We start from the raw sequence: 22,449 nt of genomic DNA, 5'->3' as shown, positions 1-22,449 counted from the left end.
CAAGTTCAAAGGGTTAGCCACTTTGGACTGTGTCGACTTCCCATTTTGATGAAAAGTTCATTTTTCCAGCATCGAAATACTTCTTTTAAATCCATGCTTTATAGACATGAACCGCTGAACAATGTGTTGCATTACATGCTGCTGCCACAAGGAATTATGGGACGGCATTATCTCCTCTCTTTTCGTTAATGATGGTCCAGTGTATCCTATGCTTAAGGAGATAAGACGGGAAACATTGAATCACTTTACCTTAATTTAAGCAGCTCTTATCATGGCTGTCATTAAATACCTCTGGGTCATTTCACTAAGTGAGGGACCTTCCTCACTAAAAAGAGAATTCTGCAGCAGCCCTGGTTGTGCTGCCAGAGGAAATCTGGTCCTCTTTAACTGGAACAAATCAGACCAACATGGCATTGTGGCCACACTGTGAGGTGACAGAGTGGCTGTAAGCAGGACTGATTTTTTTGAATGACCAAGTTGCAGAGGTTAAGGGTGATTTGGAGACCAACACTTTCAATTTAATTTCACTGGCAGGCTATTCATCTATGTGCAGCACACCGCGGGACATGAATATACCGTTAATGTGTTCAAAGTTAATGCAAAGTTGAGTAAGAAGGTAAACTGGAGTCCAGCCAGTCGTGCATGTAAATAGGAGGAGAGAGAGGGGAGTGTTCGGTTGATTAGGGACTATGGGAGTTGGAATCGAGTTCAGTGTGCGCGTTGGTTGCAAAGCACCATATGTGCACGGTCCAACAGTGTTAGTGGTGAGGCCAGAGCGAGGTGAGGCCTGCAGAGGTGCAGCAGTGGAGGCTGGAGCGACCAGCTGACCGAGAGCTGGAACGCATTCCTGTGAGCTCTGTGAGAGGTGGCTCTGTCTGCGCAGGTGCACAGAAGCAGCATTTTTGTTTTCTGCCAAGGCAACTTGCAGTCAACGTTTCTGTTGAACATTAATTCATTATGTGTTCCTCCTGTCTCACAGGATGCTGCTGCTGTTTCACAACAAAGCAACACGTGTTTTTTGAGCGCCGCAGGGGCCCAAAAGAGCAACTCGTACATATTTACATTCATGCCTTTGATAAATCAAAACATCAAGCAAGGCTCAGGCTTTATTAGCAGTCTGACTTTATCAGCATTTTTAACCGTTCTGAAGGCACATTTGTGATATTTGTGTACAGAAAATGTTACCGTAAGTACAGAAATTGCCTATTTAGAGTTTAGTGCAGTGCAAAAAAAAAAAAAGGTAGCAAGGATTTAAGGAGCTACTGGCTGCCACATGTTGCCGCTGTTGTCATGAGTGCCTTCTCGAGAAATTAAGAGATTTTCAACAAGAAGCGCCACGAGTCCCCGCACAAAAAAGGCAAAGTGCTCTATAAAAAGATGCTGGGCACAACACCTCTCCAAGCGTAGAGAAAAACATGCTATGTGGACACAGGCCCTTATGGTCGTGAAATCAACATTCAGTTTACGGGCAACAGCTCTGGTGGATGTTCCTGCAGTCAGCATGTCAATGACACCCTCCCTAAAAACTTGCAACATCTGTGGCATTGTGTTGTGAGATCAAATTGCACATTTTAGACTGGCTTTTTATTGTGACCATTAAGGTACATTTGTGTAATAATGATGCTATTTAATGCTTTAAGTGCTATCGAGTGCTTGAAAAAGTCTGAGATTTTTCAGTTAAACCTGTGAAAAATGGGAGCAAAAAACAAAAGTGTCGTCTAATTTTTTGTTCAGTGTATATCCACCCTAAACTAAGGGCATGACTGGCACCTTATTGCTGGAAATCTGAGGGCAGCAGGAAACGATCACAAAGCAATTTCATTCCAATGTGTCACCAATGATACGGAGCTTTGTGATCACCACCTGCAGCTGTTGGGTAACCCGCTGATAGATGCAAACTGACTGTAAGTCACTGGAATAGAATCAAAACAACGTGAGAAAATATCCCGAAATACCCATATACATCTATACATGCAATAATTACTTCGAAACTTTCTCTTCCGACTTTTCTCTACCGTTTTGTTGCGTACGTATATGTGGGGGTGGGAGGGTCAGGCTGTCTGTATTTTTCTTGATTTTCTTTGATGTTTTTCATTTCTGTTATTGTTTTTAATCTCTGTTAGGCACTTTGTGTTACTCTTTATATGAAAAGTGCCATACAAATAAAGATTTGATTGATTGATTGATTTGACTACATGAAGAAATGTTACATTAGGACATCTGTCTTTTATTGTCGTATATATCATTCATCTGTTTGTACATCTGTACTGGTGCATTGTTAGGTCGGACATTATGTTGCCTTCTGTTGTCTGCCCGTGAAATAGATTTAATTTTCACTAGAGGATGAAGATGTCGTCTCATTAGATTTTTGAGAGACTTGCTGCATAAATTTACATAAAGAAAAACTGATTTTCTTGATGATACTACCACTGCTGAATGCAATAATGTCTTGATTTGAGACCTTTTCAGCGAGTAAATGTATGCTTTTATTATTATTACTATTATTAAAATAGACACGAAATCAGACAAGTCAGCACCAGAATGCACCATTCATATGTTTATACAAGAAGAAAAGAAGAAACAACCTATTACAGCATCCTTTAGAATCAAATCATCACTGAGTAGAATAACATTTTCAGATCACTCACAGAGACATTAACTATGTAGAAATGAAAAGAAAGCAAAAGTACTGATTAAACAATTGATCTTGCCTTTTTTTTAGGCAATATTAGCAAATTTTAACACATCAAAATCAATTGTCAAAGCCTAATTGTTAGTGTTTAATAGGTCAAGGTTTTCAACCAGCTTTGTATCATAGCAATGTGAGTAGTATATGCAGATGAACAGTGGTACACTTCCCTCCATCTCACCAGCGCATCTCCCTCCTACCCTCCCAGCAAAACTCCACCAGATGACGTAAAAACGCTTCATCCAACAGCGCTTCGCTGGCTCTCATGCAGTTTTTCAAAATCCATCAGCCTTTTTCTTGCCTGAAGTGATTTCAGAAACATCCCTGAGCTTACCATTTAAAGGCAATCAGAGACAAGATCATTTGTTACCAGCTGTGTCAAAGGCATTATGTCGCCCACCAGCTGCAGTGTTTATTGGTCTGGTGAGGCACAGTGAATTCTGGTAGTTGTAGTTTTTCTACCTCTTGAGAAAAAGCAAATGCCAGAGTCCTTTGTCTGTTTTTTCTGGTCATGTAGCACCATTTTTTTAAAGTATCTGTGTATTTCTGCTTCATAGACATCCAGAAAGAGTGTCCAGTACTGTCCTTGCTTCACACCCTTTCCTCTCAGGTTCACTTGCTGTGTGAGTAGTCTGGTTCCACACACTCACTGGCCTGCTTTGTGTTGCAGGCTGGGATGATTCGTACAGACTCTGACGAGTACTTCATCGAGCCGCTTGAGAGAGGCACTCAGGAGCTGGAGGACCAGGGCCGGGTCCATGTGGTTTACCGCAGGTCAGCGCTGCTGCAGGCCCCCTCCGACATCTCTGTGGACTACCAGCTGCAAGGTAAGACACACCGCCACAATGTTTCTGCTACTGGGAGACATCCCGGTCTGGAGGGTCTTAGTGGTACTTTCTACTTCTACATCTGCTGCTGCTGCTGCTGCTATTTCTAAGACTGTGATGGCCATATTTTTGCACTACCAGTGGCCACTTTATGATGTGAATTTTTAGTGGTTTTATTTAGTGAATCATACAACTCAGTGACATGTCATGTGAAATCATTATCACATTAGAAAAGTCTACTGATGTTGCTCAAACTGTTCAGCAAAGAAATAAACATCAGTTGCAAATAAGGTGTCACAACCCCAAACACCATAAAAAATTAAATTAAAAAATAGGCCAAAATAAACAACTGTTGCAGATCCTGCTGCCCAATTCACATATTACACAAATAATTTTAAGTACAGTAAATGTATGTAATATATAAATCCCCTGGAGGGCGGGTGGAGCTACATAATCTTGACAGTGCCACTTCCCTAATAAGCTGCACAGAGAACAAGAGCGCCTCTTCTTCCACCCCCGTAGGAAATAAAAACTGTCGTGGCAGGTAGTCTCTCAAGCCAGAAAAGTTTTGGATGCTTTTACAAACTTCTAATGGAACAGAAAACTTGAAAACAAGGTGTTTTTGTTGGTGGGAGGTAGTCTGGGGACAGACCAATGGCATTGTGCTTTTGTGTGACTACGTTTAGTGTTGTTGGCTTTGTATTTGAGATTACAAGGACAATAACTTCCTGTGCCAGAGCTCAGAAATGGTCATTACAGTAGCTTCAAATGGAGACAAAAGAGACAAAAAAAATGCCAGAAGATTGTGCCATTTTTTACATCAGATTGACCCAGCTACACAGGATGTTATTGATTTTTTTCATATATTTTTATTGTCATGGAAAACTTCTCACAGCAACCACTGTAGCAGCGTCTGTGATGACTGAAAATTATGTCAGTGGGGCGGATATGTCAACTGTTACTGATTGCTTATTGCAAAACTACACAAAAATTGTCTTACATAAAGACGTCTGAATATGAAATATCACTGCAACTACTCCTGAGATAGCTTATGTAGTGGTGATGATAAGGCAAGTAAGTAGCACTACTTGTAACTAATACTACTACTGCTGTTGGCCATTATCTCTATGACTAACTTACTACTTCTTGTAGTGTTTCTACTAATACTGCCACAGTCACATGTTTAGTGCAGGGCCATCCAGAAGTTTTGAGTGCTACTGCTTCTACAGCTACTTTTGTGTGTGTGTGTGTGTGTGTGTCACTGTTTTATTATTCTGGTGTTTTTGCGAGTCTGTGATTACCGAGTTGCAGGGTTAATACCCGATTCTGTCGATCCAGCCAGAGCAGCCCGAGCAGCTGCTGCAAGCTTTTCAGACCCAGCACAATGAACAGTTTCTGTTTCACTGCACCTGGGGTTCAACTACTCCGTCTGTGCCCAGAGTGGACTCTGTGCTCCAAAAGTGTCATGCAGTGCATAACCGAACTGTGTATTTATTCCAATAGCGCTCCTATGATGGTCCACCTCAAAAAAGATAAAATCAGTACGTGGCGGCAGATGTTTTAATCATGGCGAGCTGCCACAAATAAATAAATGTGTAAAGAAATAAAGAAACCTGCCTCGAGAACAGTATGAGTGGCAAAAATTCTCAACTCAGAGGTCAACTTACTGTCTTTGAAGTAATTAGTTGTCAACTATTAAATGAATCACCAAATAATTCTATGAATGATTAATCGCTTTAAGTATTATTTAAGAAAGAAAAAATTCTCTGATTCCAGCTTCTTAAATATGAAAATTTTATAGATTCTGTACTCTGTAATCTGAATATCTTTGAGTTGAGGAGGAAACAAGACATTTAGGGATGTTTTGTTGAGCTTTGGGAAACACTGATGGATATTTTTCACCATAAACTCAATTTAATAGACCAAACAACTAATTAATTGAGAAGGTAATGGACAATCTAATTGACAGTGGAGATAATAATTAGTTGCAGCCCTACTTTCAATAACATGTCATGGTCTTCTTTGTCAGCCAGTTGCATTGATTCAAGAGCAAGTCACTCCACACTTGAAAATAGACCCATTTCCATTTCCCAGAAGAGCATGAGATGCAGCTAAACGCTCAGACAAAGCCAGTGAGTGGGTCTTTATGTGTTGTTTTTTTTTTGTCACACAAATTACTGCTTTTACTTCTGCTGCCATCGCTTATTCTCATTAATGCTAACAGCTGTCACTGCTCACCTTACATGCCCATCTTACACTCTATTTATACCAAGCAAATGTCACTGTTGTTGCTGATAAAAACATGTAATGCGTCACATCCACTGGGAAGCAGATCAGTGCCCAGAAAAGACTTCTTCCTGTGAATCACTGTGTTTTTAGAAACAACAAATGTTAGTGCATCTGTGAGAATTGGCTTGTCGTGAATATGGAAATGCATGAATATTTCACGGTCTCACATTATTGCTTTTCTTTCACTTAAAATGTGATAGAAAGCACTTTAAAAACACTCATTATAAAGAGAAAATGTAATAAAACTTTTTTTCTGTCGGTAATTGTATACTTGGCTGTGTCGCGGTCCATTTGGATTCAGCTGTGGTGCCAACAAAGCTGTAATGCTCAGCCAGGCTGTATCATCATGTATGCTGCTTGTATAAATATCTGAACTTTGTGACAGCAGCTTCCTTTTGACATTTCTACGTATTTCTGATAGCTGATATGCAAACCTTTTTCACGCTGTGGCAGAACTGAAATGTGAAGAAAAACTTGAGCCGTTCGATTTATCATTCAAAAGCTACATTTTTGTTTAGCCACAGGCTGGCAGACAAGCTATGAAAATTGCTATATGAATATGTATTTGCCCCGCAGTTTCAAGCAATCCCAGGGAGATTTTTTGGGTCGATGCTTGCAGAAGGTGTAATCACACGTTGTTTGTTTAACAAATTAGGGAGGATCTAAGGACATGAATCGAGATTGAGGGGGAAAAAGGATTGAACTGGGTTACTCAAGTTCATGTCTCAAAATAGCTCCGAGGAGGATCAGGAGCAGATGTCAGCGCTCATGTATTGAAGCACAGTGTTTTATATTAAGTAAATGAAAGAGATCATGAAGTCAATAATCACATCAATAAATGGTTGAAAATAAACAGGAAAGCACAGCTCATTTTAATGAAATGTTATTTATCAATATTTTTTAATGACAGACGTTTTACTAGACATTTTTATTCAAAAACATATTTTATAATTTTTTTTTCACGAGCGCCCTTCTCTTATATCCATACTCCATAATTGTTTATACTTTTGCAGATTTCCACCTTTAAAATTATTCTGAATTAGTTAACTGTTCCTGTTTGCAGTCTATACGGATGTGCACACAGCTACCAGTGGATTACTTTGATACTGAAGGAAGCTTATAAAACGTCTTTTTTGCTGCATGCCACCCCCTCTCCCCCATCACGCTTGAGCTGTCCTATCAAATAAAGGAAAAAGCCCAAAAAAATAATAAAACATTTGAGAAAAAATAAATAAATTTCACAATTTTTCTTATTCCATTTATATAAAATCCATTCGTACAATGATTTATTTCCTAATGTCTTTATTGTTTAATAGATATTGAACACTTGTGGGTTCCATGCATGCAGAGTATTCCCTAGTCAAACTCTATTTCACGTAGAAACACTTTATTATAAGTGATTGAAATGTCACAGTCATTTAAATGTAAATTGTCGGCTCAGTTGGCCATTTTATGTTGATCTCACCAGGGATGTGAGCTTTTAATTTGATCAACCGTAGACATCAGGAATCCAATAGGGAGGAAGAAGCAGATTCCTGGTGGATATAAACATAAAAGAGCTGTCACGAGTATCAAGAGACCATCTCTGAGAATGTTTCTGCATATGAATTATTGATGGAGAAAAAAGATGTGGTGTGACGCTGATTGCAGTGATCACAGGAGGTTGTTTGTGCGTGTGGCATTGTCAGCAGATTCTGTTAAATCTAAATGGAAAATGATGTTAACAGCTGCAATCATGAAGCTGCAAGGTAGAGAAGCTTTCCATCGTCCGAAATGAAAGGCAGGAATCAGCTCATTAGTCTATGGTCTCTTTCACACGTACATATTGCACAAGTTTATTCTTATTCCTTAATGTATTCACACCGTTTAGAGAACACGGGGTCCCTGCTGTCACCTGCTCTGTTTCTCTCTCGTCTTTGACATGAAGCACCGCAGAGCAGCCAGCGGTGGTAAACATGTGGTGTACAGCGATAAATAACATGATGTGACTCTTAAAGATGAATTCACTCTGTTTAGGCTGATACGCTGTCAGAGGAACATCCTGCTCCATTTTTTCATGATCTGCTGCCACAACATTTGCCTCATAAAATCAATTCCACTCATATAAGTTTATAGCTGTTACGTTTTAGATCCAGATACATTGTACTGCTTACCTGATCATTTAAGTATGAAACATAGCAAAGGTCTGCTGCTACTCCTGCAATAATCAAGCACCGTACTGAATTTTGTGTACTGTGATGTATTTTCAAGTTATTGATCATTTTTGTTTATTTGTCAAGCACCTGGCTCCACTATCCAACTATAAAACGAAGGAAACTCCATCTGACTGTCTGTCTGCATCCATTTTTCTCCTCCCAATTAGTCTGAAATTGCATGTGGGCATTGAGAATTGCCATAGGTAGAGACTGACGAAGCCCTTTGACGTATTCATCCACTGCCTGTGCTCATTTTGTATAAAAATACTTCATGAATAACGATGACTTGCTTCTTCTTCTGCCAGTGGAGTCAAAAGGCGGGTTTCTTCTAGCCCTCAAATTGCACAAATTAAAATTGTGAATATAAAATATGCCTAATGGAAATACATCAATTTTGAAAAAACTCACATTTATCACACAAAAAAGTTTTCCATTCGCATGAAGTGGTATTTCAGGGGAGTCGAAAAAGCCATATTTCACAAAACAAAATTGATTAAAATTTGGTGGTTTATAGCTATGACCCATGGATTTGTATGCTAATTTTGACTAAATTTCACACAGATGTCTCACAGCGTATAATGATGAAGTGATGACACTTTATATCTAGTAGGTCAAAGGTCAACTTCTCTGTGACATTATACTGTTTAACACCACTAATCTTGGGTGTCCAACTTGTATCTTTGCTTGTATAGATCTTCTGGGTTGCTAGGTTGGAAATGTGTGTAAAGCATCCACATTTTGCCATAAATATACATTTAATACCTTTAATTGAATTCCTTGAAAGTCTTCACGACAAAGATTATATGAGTCTGGATAGACAGGATGTAAAATTCAACTTGACTGGTTGGCCGAGGCATTAAATGGTGGTTGAAGTTATATTTGAATAATATTCCTTGCCGTCCGCATTCTCCGTGGGAAGGATTTGAGTTTTTGTAATGAGGTTTCAGAACCTTCAACATGAAATGAGGCATGCTCTGTGTTCTCTTAACATTTGAAGGCAAACTGTTGCTTTGGAGTGCAATGTTGCCTTCAGGATATGACTTGAGATATTACATTACACAATCCAACGGGTCAAAAGGTCAAAAGGTCAAAAAGGTCAAGGTCAAAAACAATTGCACCTTGTTCTCTCTCTCTCTTTCTCTCTAATAAAGGGTTAACATCGATCCTTCTGTGGAAAATTATTTGCACTGTGCAGCCGAGCCATCGCTGCTGCCCTGACTGTGCTCATTTCTGGTGATATTTTGGCGTTGATTGGATAAATTCGTCATACCTTGGACCAATTTGGTGTCTGTCACGTCCAGTGATTAGAGGATTGTAGAATTGGTTTTGTAGACTCCCTGTGGATGTTGGCACTGGAAGAGTGATTCCTCCATAACAAGCACTGCTGTGATGCCTCTGAGCATGGCACATCCTGCCTTAGTACATTTACTAGGCAACTGTTATTTAGTAGGCCTCAAGGGCATTTTCCCAAACACTTTATTTCATGGAACATTTTTCTGACTTTTGCAGATCAAATCTGTAAAATGATTCTCCCTCAACACAGTCAGTCTCATTAATGAAATGTTAGTAAATCTGTGAGTAGATTTGCACATAAAAAAGTCAAAAGCTACAACAGATTCATGAGCACAACTTGGATTTCATCACAGTGATGTGCATATATTTATGACATACAGCAATTATCAGCAATTAGCATACATCCCCGCCTGTGAATGGCCAGAGACCACCATATAAGGAGGTGATAATTGCTATGGAGAGGTGCATCCTGTCGAGGTGTATCCTGTGTCATGTTTAAATGGCACTTTGGCTGGAGTTTTAATGGACTGAATCAGAGAAAGGGAAAGTGACAGGGAGCCTGTGGAGAACCGAGGGAGAGAGAAGGAGAGTGCACGAAAGGGAGAAAATGAGAGAAAGAAAAAGGATGGTTGCAAGGTGACTTATTTGGCAGTGTTTACTTCTGCCTCCTTAGCAGTGGGAGAGATGTGTGTAACCTGCAGCAGAGAGTGGTAATATTCATCTATGCACTGCATCAGCGTTGATCTTCATGTACACTGGATGCACCAAGGAGTGCAGCCCGCATTACTGAACATATCATGTGCCTGTCATTAAATGCAGGCCTGTATTTAAAGGTCAAATTCAGGTTTTTGAATTGGACTCAGGCCCAAAATTGCTGCCATGGGTTGAGTTCGGGTCAAGCTTGAGCATCAGAGGTCTGCCTTCACTGGAGCAATCAATGGCAGAAACGTGTAGTAAGTTGATTGTAATGCTATAATTTTGCTAATTGCCAACTAATTTAGCTGACAGTGTTATATTTCTAGTCTCTTGTCATGTTTGACCTCTGTGTTTAGTCATACATTTCTTTCTGCGAACAGTTTACACACACAAATTTATTCCACTCACATTTCATGAATGACACCCAGTGATTTTTATGGCATTTCCTTTCAAAGAATTGCAGTCCACCTTGAGGATTCAGCATCCCGTATCAAAAAGTTTAATTGCAAGTGAGCACATTGTGTCTTATTTTTGCTTTCAAAGAATTGAACACTTGACTGAAGGACATATTTGTACAGATTGATCATTAGTATTGATCATACTGTGGAGACGGCAGCTGGTTTGGAGCCTCTGATGTTGCTGCATTTAGTGTCTGATATTGGATAGTTTCTGTTTCTGCTTTTCCTGCAGGCAGTGTCGGAGAAGTCAGCATCAACTTTTAAAGGGCTTCACAGAAACAGAGAGGTGTTGCTGTTGCTTACACTCCTCATGCTCTCAGTGTGTGTGCGTGTGCGTGCATGTGTGCGTGCGTGTGTGTGTGTGTGTGTGTGGTGTTAAGGCGTTGTGTTTGTTTCTTACTTCCTGTTGAGGCCAGAGACTCAGAGGACGAACAGCTGGTGTGTGTTAAAACAAAGTTGCTGAGGAAACGTCACCTTAGTATCTCTCCGCTGATGAGAAACAACAAAGTTTTGTAACTTTTTTTTCTTTAACTTACAATGCTTGGTAACACACTAGATGACAGAAAGAATGTAGACTCTTAACCTCCTTGTGGTCGATGCTTTGACTGTATTTGGATGCACGATGAAAAAGATGACGAAGATGTGTGCTCCCAGCGCTCCTTCAATCTCTTGTCCAGGTTTCACCACAGCTGCTTCAAAAGATAATCAATTACCACCACATACCCAAAACTAAAAATAACAGAACAATGATTCAGCGATATATATTGTATTTCACACATCATACAGATGTGTCTAATGTTTGAGTCTAAACCTCTTTGCCTTCCGACACACTGAAGCCTCCTCACAGGCCTGCATGCCGACAGTGACAAACTCCTTTTCCATCAAATGTTTCAAACTTGATGCAACTATTTTCTCTCTTTAAGTCGCAAGAGCCTTCGTGAGGTTCAACGCTAATAATGGATGATGGGGTCGTCTTGGTGTCAATGTCAAATTTCAAACCAGTTTGATATTAGGAGCTGGACACGTATACTGAATTTTCCGCACTTCACTTAGCAGCTTCTCCCAAGTGTAACATAATGGCACCCTGTCCTAACAGCAAACGAGCCTCCATTTACTGACAGGTTTCGACATCATCCAACAAGCTGCTGCGTTGGCCATTAAAAAATGTGAAAGCACACATTCCTGTAGATTTTCTGATGTGAAGGCGATCATCACAACAGTGGACAAAATGATTTGTCATAAATTTAGCTCTAAAGTTCTTCCAGCAAGGTGACAAAACTCTTTTTATCACAAGGACGATTAGTTATTGCGTCGGAGCTTTCAAAGTAAGCTAAAGGACAGTTCTTGACTTCAAAACCGCATTTGACCAAACAATCTTAACTGCTGTTGTCAAGGTCAAGAATGAACTTTAAATCTCAACTTCCTATAACTGCTGTGTTTTGGAATTTGTTAAGCTTTCTAACCATAGACTGGAAAATGGACACAGACGTCACATTATGACGTCACTTATGGTTTGTGGATTGCTGAAACCGTGAATTCGGCTTTTCGGACATGACTATCTTGGTTTTTTGGAGCCAGAAGTGACCATATATGGATGAGCGGTTGGAGCTGTGGAGGAGCGAGGGGTGGATCTGACTCACAGACGTTGCACTCAAGTGGCCCCACCCTTAAATAGGCGTTATAATAATAAATTTACCATCAGACAGTTGCCATAAGCGTTGAAATTAGCTATAGAGACCAAAACTGATTTTTGTTTCAGGCTGTAAACATGTTTATTGTGCTGTTAAAGTGGGTATTTTAACATGGGTGTCTATGGGGATTTCCTGTTTTGGAGCCTCCTCAAGTGTGGTTGTTTGATGAGCTGCAGTGTTTTTGGCTCATGAGCATTGGCTCCATTTTTCAGCCTTGGAGGTTGCCACTTGCTTTGGGTTTCTGGGTTGATTTTCAGTCGGTGCTCCATTCATCGCACAAATGTTAGATGGAATTGAGGTTAAGACTTTGTGCATGCCTGTCAAGTTCTTCCAAACTAAACTGGGGAAATGATTTCTTTCCTGACCTGGCGTTAGGAAAGGGTCTACAAGACTGTAGAGCTGGTGGGTGTCCACATATTGTTGGCCATATTCTGTATTTTCCAGCGTGGTTTTTGGTCAGGGTCGACATGTTCTTCCAGCTGATGGTGTGGGAGTATTCTCAACTTTTGTTAAGGTCACCTTGACTGTGGGAATGTTGGCTGCTGCAGCCTCGCCCATAACAGAAGATCATCCCGCCGTTTGTGGAACAAGATTCTGAATAAATAATTCTCAACGTCTCCGCTTAATTTCTCAGTTTTAACAATTCAGTTCATAGAAACTGGATTCTGCTGACACTCCTGCAAGTAAAACAGCCACGAGCATTTTTCTGTTTTTCTATAAAACATTTTTTTGTGATATGAGATGCCAAAGAAAGCAAACAGAAGAAAGAGGATTACACATGGAAAGGTGCTAATAATCGTCCAGAACATTGTTTCTTTACAGAGCTCCACTGAATCAACAGTTTGTTTCATGAAGGAGATTTGTATCTGAAAAGGACTCTTACGGATTGTGATGGTGTACAGGTTTGAAAGTTAAGAAATTTACCATAAAACCCTCTCACGGGAGGCCCCAGTTATTTATTTTCACTTCCATTAAATGGTGCTTACTTAACATCTTCTAAATTTGAAAAATAAAAAGTAAATTGAGCTTAAGTTTTAAAGTTAGATCTCTTAGTTTAATGCTGTTTGAACTTTCTTTCTGTATGTTGAGAGGTTTCCAACAGATAAAAATCTGTATATGGATGGAGAGAGGAGAGTTTCCAGAAATATGAGAACCACGTTGATGGGTGTGCTGAGCTACTAATATCAAATCAAGAAATTAATAGTGCAAAAAGAGGAAAACAAGTTTATTTTAAGTGAATTGTTCCTTTTGCTTTGGGGGAGATGGATGGCATGCAGCAAGGAGCTACTAGCTGGAGGCAAACCCGGGGCCACTGTGGAAAAGACATTGTTTTTTGTATACGGGGCGTCCACTCCACTAGCCGAGCCAACAGTTGCCCTTTTTTTGACATTTAAACCTGATGTGTTTATGCCTCAGCACCAACTGTAGCTGTGGCCAAAGCCTTTATGTTTTCAAGTTATCCATTCCCAGTGGTGCCATTCTTCTGATTGTGATATCTCAAGAATGTCTTGAGGATATTTCTTCACATTTCTTCTCAAAAATAAATTGATTAAATGGCCATGATTCTGGCCCTTACTCAACACCATATCTCAGGAACTAAAGAGGGGACGTTTGGTCGGACACTGAATTTGGGACACTGATCTTGATACTTCATTGATGGTACAGATCTGTGCTGCGCTGGAGAAACTGTGTGAAGCATCCGTGTTTTCGCAGGCATGGATGCAGACTGTAAGAGCAACGTGACTGGTGCATGGAGGCACAGAAACACAAGGTGGTATTTCTAGTTTACTTTTTTTCAAATGTACACCACACAGATAGAAACCACTGAATGACAGAAAGAAAACTTTTCTGGTAAGGTCTAAAGTTAGAGGGGCATCTTTTTATCTGAATGGATTCGAGTCTGTTTATGCGCTATGAATGTCAGAGATATTGATGTCTTCAGGGAGTGTGAGTCATGCTGAAACTAAAAATATGTTCATGTATGTGAGTTATTACTGGGTATAAAAGAGTTCAGTTTTTGACGCAAGTTGCATCTGTTGGGTGCTGAACAGAAAGACATATATATACGAGTGTCCTAGAGGTGCTTAGAAAAGCAAGAAAAATCATAAATCTACAATTCCATGACAACAAGGCAAACTCCAAATCAAATTAGTGTTTGTGAATCAATTGCAGAATGAAATTGCAGACTTGTTTTTAATAATTTAGAGATGACACAAGTCCCTCACTCCTGTAACCATCCTGACAAAAATCAAACATTCGCTTCCTGTGAACGCTCCCTCTCCGTCTCTGTGTGTATCCTCCTGATGCTCCCCGATAGCTCAACACTCAAACAACACCGAAGAGATTCTCTGTCAGCAAAGGAGTTTTCTGCAGCCAATATGACATGTGCGTAAATAATTGGAAAACGTGCCTGGAATCTCAGAGTGACTGGGAGTGCGATTGTCTCTGTGGTGAATTAGCACGTCTGCCTGGTCAGTGTCGCCCCGCTACTTTCTGTTCTCCTGCCTGGAGGAGGAGGTGAAGTCTCTGGCGTGCAGGTTTTCAGGTTCCTGCTGCATGTCTTTGCTTCTCTTGGGAAGCTCCAGTAATTTGCACAAACTTTAACATGTTTGGAAAAAGCCAGAATTAATAGATTAAACATTGTATCTGGACACTGAGGAGACAGAAGGCTCAGTCGTAATTCTCATTCATCTCAGGGTTGGACATTAACCTGTTGTTGTCTATCTACAGAGGGTCTACATCAGGGATACTCAGCTTGCTTTGCCCGGGATCCACGTTTGCAAAATGACAGGAGGCGAGGGGCCGGTTAATAAACAATTTGTAAAAATATTTATTAGTAATAATATTTCTTAGTTTTAAGGACATTCAGGGCTCAGCAGAGACCTCTGTTGAGGTGTCTCGGGGATACTCCCCTGCCACTTTTTATTTGATAAGCAAGCTGTATTTTGATGCTTTTTTATGCACTCTAAGCTGTATTTTGATGCATTTTAATACATTAAGAGCTTTACTTAGATGTGTTTTTATGAATTCTGGCTCTTTTTTACATTAGAAAGTAGAACAGTGTCAGCAGGGCAGCTAGCACCCTATCATGGGCCAGATTTGGCCAGCGGGTGCAAAGTTGTGAATCATTTGGTCTACACTGATGATAATAATAATAATAATAATAACAATAATAATAATAATAATAATAATAATAATAATAATAATAATAATAATAATACTTAGGTGAAATCTGTATTTGGCTGGACCATGTATGGTCAATGTGTTAAATTGTGGCCAAATTGATACAGGGATAGTACTGGTACAAATTTATTGCTAATTTTTGGGTAATTTCTGTATAAGTTGCTCTTTGATATGTCTTCTAGTATTTTTGAAAGACATCCAATTTGATCAGGTGTCAAAGGGTTCAGAAGGGCAGAAAATGGGAAAAATGTGCAACCACAATCTCTAAGAATGCAAAACCAAATATTTTGTTGTCTTTCTTTTGTTTTTTAAATGACTTATGTGATTTAATTGATTATTAGATTTATTAAAATTAAGTGTGTGTGTGTGTGTGTGTGTGTGTGTGTGTGTGTGTGTGTGTGTGCGATCCCAGGGGAAATGAGAATTACAGTGAGGGCCGATGCGTAGACTCCTCAGCGTGCCCCTGAGATCTGATCTCGTTATCTGGCCTGACGCCCAGGTGAGGGATTCACCCGCTGCAGCACTTGGATATTAGGTTTTATTTTCACACGGTAGTGAAAATAGAGTGAGGAACTAGCGAAAGGCTTCATGTCTGGGAAAGAAAAAGAAAATATTCTCAGGGAGTGAAGAAAATATCTGGTATATGGTAAAAGAAAGCAGTGATTTATATTTGTCACATAGATGTGTTAAGCAGAGTGGGAGCTGGCTGTGTGTGGAAGAATTTGGTGAGTTGGCAGGACTGAAAGACATTCAAGGGAGGAAGACACAAAAAAGCAGAAGAGAATAGTCTGAAGTGTGTAATCCTGCTAGAATTTGCAGGAGGGAGTAAAGTGGGGACTCGGGGTGCGTAATTGGCACAGAAGACAGGTTGAAATAAGATGTTTTCACCGTTGCCAAGCCACTCACTGCTACAATTATTAAGATAATCACTATTACAGCAGATGACTCATGAGTGTGGCTGAAGCAGAGACAAATCTCATCTACGTTAAGTGCTAATTAAATGTAAAACCCTCCTATTTTTTCGTTTTATACCTACTACACACATTTTTAGGTTTAGTCAGGTAATTACTTCATATATTGTCGTCTTGAGTTGTGGTGTGTCTGAGCAGAAGGAAACGAATGAGCTGCTCGGTGAATGTGTGCTATGCAAAGTAGGGCACCACTAAACGCGAGCATGTGTGCTCAGCAAACCTCGTCTGCATGAAAGGGTTTCTGCAAGGTGCCTGTGCGCTCGGCTTTTGTCTGGAGGTTGAACATCGGCACCCCCCCCCTCCAACCCGATTCCTTCCCCCCTCACCTCGAATGCAGATATTGTACTGTTGTGAGAGGATCAACAAAGTCATTTCTCCTCTCCGGGGCTCAGGATTCCTTTGATTTGCAGAAGAAAAAAGCTCCACAAAAGCTTCCAGAGGTCTGCATCAAAGCGGTGATTTCTGTGAGAGATGAATGCTGTTTGACCATCTGTTTCCAGGTGAAGCAGACGGAGGGTTTTATGTCTTTCAGAGTCTTTGCCAGAAGAAGAACTGGAACATTTTGTCACTTGCTGGCTGTTGTATGAGATGGTTCTCTGTGATATTCATAGTCACAAGATTAAGGATAACTCCATCGGGATGAAAGCCACAAGGCAAAGTGAACCTGTGAGGATCAGCAGTTATATTCCAAGTGGCACGATCTGCAGGAAGGATGAACACTCACTTCACTCTAAATTACTTTTTAGGTGAGGCATGTCACCTCCAGCTGCTGGAGTGGAGATGCTCAGTGGTCATTTGTAGGAGACAGGTTGTGCTCAGTGTGTTAGTTATATTCTAATGTCATGTTCACATCATGCAGGATTTATTGTAAGAAAGTGCCCTTAAGCCATGGAGTTCAAGTATCTCAGAGACGTTTGCAATGTTAGCAGTAACGTGGGTGTTGTACTAGACTGTTGTAGTGAAGAGGAAACTGAGCCGGATGGCTGAGTCTGATCCTTGAGTACGGTCATGAGCTTTGGGGACTGATGAAAGAAATGAGATGGTAGAAACGAGCCTGTGACTTGGCTTGACGGCCGAAATGCCAAACAGTCTGCGAACCACTGGCTGACGTCACGGTAGCCACATCCATTTTTTATAACGTCTATGGTTGTGACGGCCTTGTGTGTGTGCTACTTGCCACAAAGCACCTTGACTGGTAATAATCGGTAAAAGAAACTGGTAAAAGTTTGTATTTTGTAAAAATACTATCTATGCTTTTGATCAATGCCTGAACCCCATTTTAGCATCACATTTCACCGCTCCATTGTGTGCACTGCAGTGTAAATAAAGCTAGCGTAGCGTCAGCTAATTAAGCTTAATAAGTAAGTACAATAGCTACAAAAAACCCATACGATTTGTTGATGCTTGACCATGTCATTAGACCAGTGAAAAAAGTTGAGGCAGCTCAGCTTGTATTTGTAGCGCACCCATCAACAGCGATAAGTGTAGGGCGTCAGTTTGTAGCTTCATTCGACTTTCTTTGAAAATGTTTTGTAGCCTGTTGCAGTTTCACTCATGGTGTGAACACAGCATAAGGGTGAATTTCACTTCAGTGACCCAACTCTAGAAAACGAATGTCTCAAAACTCATCTCAAACTGAATGTTTGTCTTTTTAAAGTTTTGCTTATGTTGACTAAAATGATCTATATAATTCCTGTCCATTATTGTTACTGTAATGTCTTTTGTCAGTAGAACAGTACACGCAAGCTGTTATAACATACTTTATTTCTTTTACTCACTATTGTATTTAAAGCTAGGAAGAGACTGTTTTACTTTATTGTGTGGATTACAGGTGTCCTCTGGCCTAATTGTCAGTTATGTGATTTGCCATTGCAATGAGATTTGGTTTCAATTTTTTACTGCAGGCTGCTGTGATTCTTCTTTGATCTCCCCTGTGGCAGCCTAGAGGCACCACTCATATTGAAATAAATAGGGGCTGGCATTTTCGCCGCAATGCCTAATTTGGTATGGATGCAGCCTTAGAGATGTGTGAGGTGAGGAGCTCAAACATCCAGAGGGAGTTTGGACTCAAAATGAGCTAGATGAGGTTGTTGGGGCATCTAATCAGGATCCACTTGGGCACCTTCCTTTGGTTTTCCGGGCACGTCCAACTGTTTGAAAACCCCGGGGGCAGACCCAGAACATACTGGTGAGATTATATGTCTCATTTGGCCTGGGGGGAAGTAGTCTGGACTGCAGCATCCAAGTCAGAGTTGACCAATTTTATGCAATCCCCGCTTTCCCCATCAAAGTATGAACCCACAAAATCTCAAACAATCTTTCCTTTATAATGCATTTTATAATGTGTCTTGTGCCACCTGCACTATATCAAATGACCATATCATAAACAGCCAGGTATAAGTTGTCACATCATTGTTATATGCCACCCGCGCTTTGGTTCTCTTGCTCTACTCTACGGCTCTCTGCCTCTCACAGACACATACACAAAAACAGGGTTTTTGCAGAGCTCCAGACAGTGACCATTTAGTCACATTTTGCAACCACAGAGCACCACTATGATTTGCAAATACTATTAATATATGAACTGGAGAGCTGTTATTGTGTTTCCAGCTTACAGTGAATTAATTTAGTTAATTGGCGCTATGGTAAAAGTCCAACTTAATGAGTGGTTTTGGCGGTAGTGTGAGGCACGTGTTTGTATTTGCATAGCCCCAGTCGCGGCTATTAAGTCACATTTTGCCACTATGGAGCGCCAGTGCGGCTTGCAAATATGAGCAATTATCAAATTTTAGAGAGCTGTTCATTTTTGCCCGCTCACAGCGAATGAATCCTTACTGTTAAAGGCGCTGCGGTGTCCGTTTAACTGTCTGCTAACTCTAGCATCCAACTCAAAGCCAAATCTTAGAAAAATGGTTGACATTACCTTGTAGTCCAAATCACAAAAGAATGCATATAGTCACAGCTTCATGCTGTAGCCTCGCTCAGCATATCACCAACTCAACACATCCACAGCCAGTGACTTAACACCATCAACCAAGCGTATCCACTGATCCACAACTGTCCATTTAAAGATCCCCTAACCAAGTCAGAGCTGATATCATGCTGCAGTTGCTGGAATGCATCCATTTTTTAGGTGCTTGCCAGCTGTCTTCTGTTGTTAGTTTTGGTTTATTCATACCTTAATGAACCCTGAGCACCCTCAAACTGTATCACACCATCCACAGCAGCTGTGTTTTGCAGCTAATTGTTTGGGCTGATAAATGCTGCGTGTGTCGCAATGCTGAGATCTAATGTTGGTTTTCTTTTTGCACTGCAAGCAAAAAAGAGCCAGTAAAAGTAATCCACTGCTGTTTCAGCTGAGCTTTATTTAATGAATAGCTTGTGTTCCCACAGTTTGTGATAAAAGTGGATAAATCCCCAGTAGAAGCTAATGTCTTTTCTTATTTCACCCTCTGTTATCTTTATTTCGACTTCCATGGTCCCTGCTCCTAGAATCATAAAAAAAACTCACATCTACACTTTTCTTTCCCACCTTCAAACACGATTGAGCCTCAAGAACTCATAAAAAAGGTACATCACCATCTGATTTCTATTGCCGGGGCGTGAGTTAAAGTATGTGGGTGTGAGAGGTGTGTTTACTGAGAAGGAAAAGTAATTTACTTGTAAACGATTCAAAACATGAAAGGTTATCAGGTGTTTGTTTAGTGAGGACAGTTTATTCTATGTGTTGGTAACAGTTAATGTGAAATGTAATTTTAGCAACGTCAGAGGCTACGGTAACGCTCAATATCTTCTTCCCTCAGATGTGCGTGCGTGCATGCGTGCGTGCATGCGTGTTTGTGTTTGCGTGTGTGACAGTGGTGGAAGAAGTACTTAGTGGCCTGTTGCACAAAACACCACAAGTTAAGATATTGCCTTAAGTCGTCTACTAAAGGTTTCCTTAAAATGCTCAATAAAGTACTGTAGGTTTTATCCATATCTTGGTCTTATATTTAAAATCATTAAATGTTTGTTAAATTGTTGCACAAAACATCTTAGCAACCAAAAGGGATTTTTTTTTAAGAATCTAAAGTGCTGCTGTGACAGGATCCGGGACCTACCATGTTGGGACCAGAATCTGTGTCACTATGAAAATATGTAAATACATATTTTGTCAAACACTTAATGTTACGTGTCTTGCTTGTCTTCATTTCCCACTGAAGTCACACAAAAATCCCTTGTTTTCCAATTTTAGACTCATTTTTAATTGAATTTTAAAAGAGAGAGAGATGGGGCACTTAGTGGAGGTCACGCAGCCCTCTTAAGAATTTTGTGCACCTGACGTTGGGATTTGAAACTGCGGAGGAATCTTGTAAAATGGTAAAAAATGCTGAATATCCTCAAACTAGCCAGCCAGTCGCACCCTAAGCTGGCTAAAGTCAATTTGGCGGATCAACGGTGTGGACACCCCGGTGAGATTGCAAAAGGAAATAGAACTGCCCAAGACACCGAGGAGTAAAGAAACAAGCAGGGGGAAGGAGGCCGAGGGCTCTGTGGATGTTTTATGGGTTGTTTTGGACAAATAAGCATGAAGGCAGGAAGGAATTTTTATTGTTGCTCTGCTCGGTCTGTGTTGATTTTTGACACTCCGGAGTGTTGGCGTGGTGCTGTCCGTAGTACTGAAACAGGGGGGAGGTACCGATGGACGGATGTCATTTAGCGTGCTTGTTCTTTGCAGTTCTAAATAGAAAACTAGGCCCTTATTTCTAATTTTTCCCCTATTGGGGAAACCTGGCTGAGGGGACAAAACAAAGTTATGAGAGAAAGCAGCTGTTTCCATGCATCTCATCCGGCTGCTCAGATGAATAAATCCATATAAATATTGCTCTGTTTGGGGGGCGGGTGTAAAATGAATAATATTTACCTCTGAGATGTAGTGGAGAGGAAGAGTAAAGTGTTAAGTATAAGTACAAGTACAAGTATAAGTACAGTATTTGAGTAAATGTACTCAGTTGCATTCCACCACCAGTGTGTTACAGTGTGTAACGGTCAGATTCTCAACACTGCATCAGTGAAAGAGATAAAAATCAAGCGATGAAAACATGTGCTCAATACAACAACAGGCCCCTCCCTGTCATCAGCAAGCTAATCCTTTAATGTCGCTGATCTCATGCTCCACCTGATATTTCTGCTTCTTCCTATTTGCATGATGAAGCGGTTCATTGGGAAGATTTTATCCACATTGCCTCACGTCTCCAGAAGAACGAACCCTGAATGCGTCTGATGAGTTCTTTCCATCTGAAACCTGGTGATAATTAGTGACTCTGGCCTGAGCCAAGGATCTGGAAGGAGGGTGGAAAAGATCCTTGGAAGCATTGACCAATATTTTGAATCGAGAAATGCTCGGTTGTGTGTTCTCCCCTCACTTGCTGTGATTCATCCAGTCCTTTTCCAAAAGTCACATGGCAGCTGGAAGGAGCTCAGGAGCACCTCTTTCTTCTTTCCATCCAGTCTGCCTGCTCGCTGCAGCCAAATACCTCAGATTTTTGTTGCTTGTTGTGATACTACGAGCACTGCGTCCCCCAAAAAAAGAGAGGATTGCAGCTGTTTATGGGATACAAAAAGGGAGATTTGTGTGTTTGGCTTTCCCCGGTATTGCAACACTTCAGCTTTCATCGCATGACTCAAATGTTTTTGCGTTGTGTAATAATCGGAGCGCTGCAATAACTCTGCCCACATGTCTGGGAATTACACCATGCACATCAAAGAAATACGCCAGAACTCATCTTGTGGTTAAGAGTTGTTGTCATAAGAGTTGTTTGAAACGCTGCTTTCTGCTGGTTGTTTATGATGAGTGATGAGGACTGTAGCGTTTGTATTGCCCACATTTATTTGTGCTTTTTGTACTTCTACTACTGAACTTTAGCTTTTCTGCCTGCTTAGGATTTATTTAAAAAGAAAAAATGTTTCTAATTTAAATCTTTGGGTTAATGTCAGACTGGTGTAGCTTACATATGAACAGTCTTTTGGGAAAATGAATGACTTTCCAAAAATATTATTTATTATTTTTTATAACAGGTGGTTACTTACATTATGGTCACTGCATTGACCCACCCCCTCTAACGCAGCCTTGCCAATTATAATGCAGTACTGGCCAATTATAATGCAGTACTGGCCA

General features: G+C 40.5%; 1 protein-coding gene across 3 annotated transcripts in view; it reads left to right on the top strand.

Annotated features, from left to right (window-relative positions):
* The window catches only part of adamts3 (ADAM metallopeptidase with thrombospondin type 1 motif, 3), a 180,808-nt gene that overhangs the window by 36,920 nt on the left and 121,439 nt on the right, over window positions 1-22,449 (top strand). For all 3 annotated transcript variants that reach the window (XM_042488052.2, XM_088076380.1, XM_088076379.1), the window contains exon 4: window positions 3,360-3,516. In XM_042488052.2, the coding sequence (XP_042343986.2) occupies window positions 3,360-3,516 (157 nt within the window). The remainder of the gene's footprint in view (window positions 1-3,359; window positions 3,517-22,449) is intronic.

The sequence above is a fragment of the Plectropomus leopardus genome, chromosome 4, assembly GCF_026936395.1.
Source record: "Plectropomus leopardus strain MGB_pleo_1.0 chromosome 4, ASM2693639v1, whole genome shotgun sequence".
Classification (NCBI taxonomy): domain Eukaryota; kingdom Metazoa; phylum Chordata; class Actinopteri; order Perciformes; family Serranidae; genus Plectropomus; species Plectropomus leopardus.
Note: the sequence above shows the minus strand (reverse complement) of the source record. Positions and strands in the feature narration are given on the sequence as shown.